The sequence below is a fragment of the Geospiza fortis genome, unplaced genomic scaffold (genome assembly GCF_000277835.1).
Source record: "Geospiza fortis unplaced genomic scaffold, GeoFor_1.0 scaffold128, whole genome shotgun sequence".
In the NCBI taxonomy this organism is placed as follows: Eukaryota; Metazoa; Chordata; class Aves; order Passeriformes; family Thraupidae; genus Geospiza; species Geospiza fortis.
The window spans coordinates 1,686,306-1,689,023 of NW_005054420.1; the positions used below are offsets into that span (position 1 = coordinate 1,686,306).

At 53.2% G+C, this 2,718-nt stretch overlaps 1 protein-coding gene across 1 annotated transcript in view; it reads left to right on the forward strand.

Annotated features, from left to right (window-relative positions):
• GRM7 (glutamate metabotropic receptor 7) overlaps nucleotides 1-2,718 on the forward strand; it is a 111,346-nt gene that overhangs the window by 89,964 nt on the left and 18,664 nt on the right. Inside the window, exon 8 of the mRNA XM_031061632.1 lies at nucleotides 1,383-1,629. Coding sequence (XP_030917492.1) covers nucleotides 1,383-1,629 — 247 coding nt within the window. The remainder of the gene's footprint in view (nucleotides 1-1,382; nucleotides 1,630-2,718) is intronic.

A 2,718-nucleotide genomic window follows, 5' to 3' on the forward strand; every position in this document is an offset into this window, starting at 1 on the left:
CAGCTGTAAAAGGCACGCATGAGTTATTAGAGTCCCATTGTCAGTTAAATCTGATCCTTTGTACTTTAAGTCACCCATTTGCATTCATCTAAAATGCTTCCCGAGAATTTATCAGAAGAAGTGAAATAAGAAATGAAATAGTTTCACGTAAACTGCATTTTTATGTCTGACTGGTAAAACCACAAAGCAGAGATAAAACACATAAAACTGAGGCTCTGCATAATAAGCATATCTATTAGTTTCCCTTATCTTTAGGCTGCTCCCATTTGTCATGAGAAGCTTTGTGTGTCACTCATCCCTCCTTGTTCTACAAACGCTCTTTTCTGCCTCCCTTTTATCTCCCATCAGCGTTTGCAAGGTGGGAGCTCTGGAGGTGCTGCCAGAGACCCCTTTGATTAAATAATCATCTCACCTTCAACCCCTTCCCAGCAGGAGAAATCAAACCCAGCTCCTGAGCTGCTGCTGGGCTCAGGATGGAGGGGAAGGGTTGGACCCAAGGCTGAGGCAGCTCCAGTCAGAGCAGTTCCCCCTGGGGCACAGCAGCTGCTGCAGGGTGCCCTAATTACATAAATCACAATCAAACCAGTGGGAACCTGCTGTGGGAACTGTGTTGAGGCCCCTGAAAATCTCAGGCACTGAGGCTGTTGGTGGATCAGGCAGGGCATTTGTGTGGGACATCACGGTGGCTGCAGGGCAAAGGTCTCAGCTCCCCCATCTGCATTGCAAACTGGTTAAAAATCGGTGTCAAATGGGGGTGTGTGTGAGCTGCTGCAGCCTGGCCAGGCCTGTGGTGTGTAACATGCAAAGTGGTTAAAAATTCCTTTACAACTGGTGTTTGTGTGTGAGGTGCTGCAGGCTGGCCAGGCCCGATGTGTAATGTGTGCAAATTGGTTCAAAATTACTTTACAGTGGGTATTTATGTTTGAACTGCTGCAGCCCCTATCCATGGTGTGTAACTCATGCAGACAGGTTACAATCCCTTTCCAGCAGGTACTTATTAGTGTGTGAAGTGCTGCAGCCCCTGCCATGGTGTGTAACACATGGAAACAGGTTACAATCCCTTTCCAGCAGGTACTTATTAGTGTGTGAAGTGCTGCAGCCCCTGCCATGGTGTGTAACACATGGAAACAGGTTACAATCCCTTTCCAGCAGGTACTTATTAGTGTGTGAAGTGCTGCAGCCCCTGCCATGGTGTGTAACACATGGAAACAGGTTACAATCCCTTTCCAGCAGGTACTTATTAGTGTGTGAAGTGCTGCAGCCCCTGCCATGGTGTGTAACACATGGAAACAGGTTACAATCCCTTTCCAGCAGGTATTTGTGTGTGTGTGAGCAGCCCCAGCCCGGTGACCCCGCGCGTAACCCGTGTCTGTTGTCCGCAGCTCTACATCCAAACCACCACGCTCACCATCTCCATGAACCTGAGCGCGTCGGTGGCGCTGGGGATGCTCTACATGCCCAAGGTTTACATCATCATCTTCCACCCCGAGCTGAACGTGCAGAAGCGCAAGCGCAGCTTCAAGGCGGTGGTGACGGCGGCCACCATGTCCTCGCGCCTGTCGCACAAGCCCAGCGACCGCCCCAACGGCGAGGCCAAGACGGAGCTCTGCGAGAACGTGGACCCCAACAGTGAGTACGGGGCTCTGCAGCGCTCCCGGGCTGCTCCTGCTTTGCTCCATGGCGGCCTTTGCAGCTCTGGGCTGATGCTGGAACTCTCTGCTCTTGGCTCTCATTTTCCAGCGGTGCCGTTTGGCGGCGGCATGTCAGGAGGGTTTGGGAGCTGTGAGTGACCCGTGCCCCCCAGCTTTCCCTCTGAGGGGGAGGGAACAGCACATCCCTGGGCACAGAACCCTGGGCACAGAACCCTGCACATCCCTGGGCACAGAACCCTGTACATCCCTGGGCACAGAACCCTGGGCACAGAACCCTGCACATCCCCGGGCACAGAACCCTGCGCACAGAGCCCTGCGGCACAGAACCCTGGGCACAGAGCCCTGTACATCCCTGGGCACAGAACCCTGGGCACAGAACCCTGCACATCCCTGGGCACAGAACCCTGTACATCCCTGGGCACAGAACCCTGGGCACAGAACCCTGCACATCCCCGGGCACAGAACCCTGGGCACAGAGCCCTGTACATCCCTGGGCACAGAACCCTGGGCACAGAACCCTGCACATCCCTGGGCACAGAACCCTGGGCACAGAACCCTGCACATCCCTGGGCACAGAGCCCTGGGCACAGAACCCTGGGCACAGAACCCTGCACATTCCTGGGCACAGAACCCTGCACATCCCCGGGCACAGAACCCTGCAGCCCAGGTCCAACTGGCCCTGGCAGGGACAGGTTCCCAGGCAAGCACCAAATTCATCTGTAGCTCTGCTAACCCCACTTTTCATCCCGGTTCTTGCAAAGTTACTTTGCAAAAATCTCACGGTCCCTGAAGATTCCCATTTAGGGATTTTATCTGGTCTTAATGCAAATCTTGCCACCGATTTAAAGGGAAAATAGATGGCAAAGACACTTCTAGTTTCCTTAATGTTCATAGCAGAGGATAGCACAGCACGAAATTACAGACTGAGGCCATCAAATTTGATTTGCATTTGAATCTGGAAGGAGCTGAGGAAGGAGACAGCTGCACAGCTCTGAGCATGCTGCAAAGGTTTGGGCACGTCTGCAGTTCTTGTGCAAAGCCAGCTCTGAATGTGGAGAAATGCTCT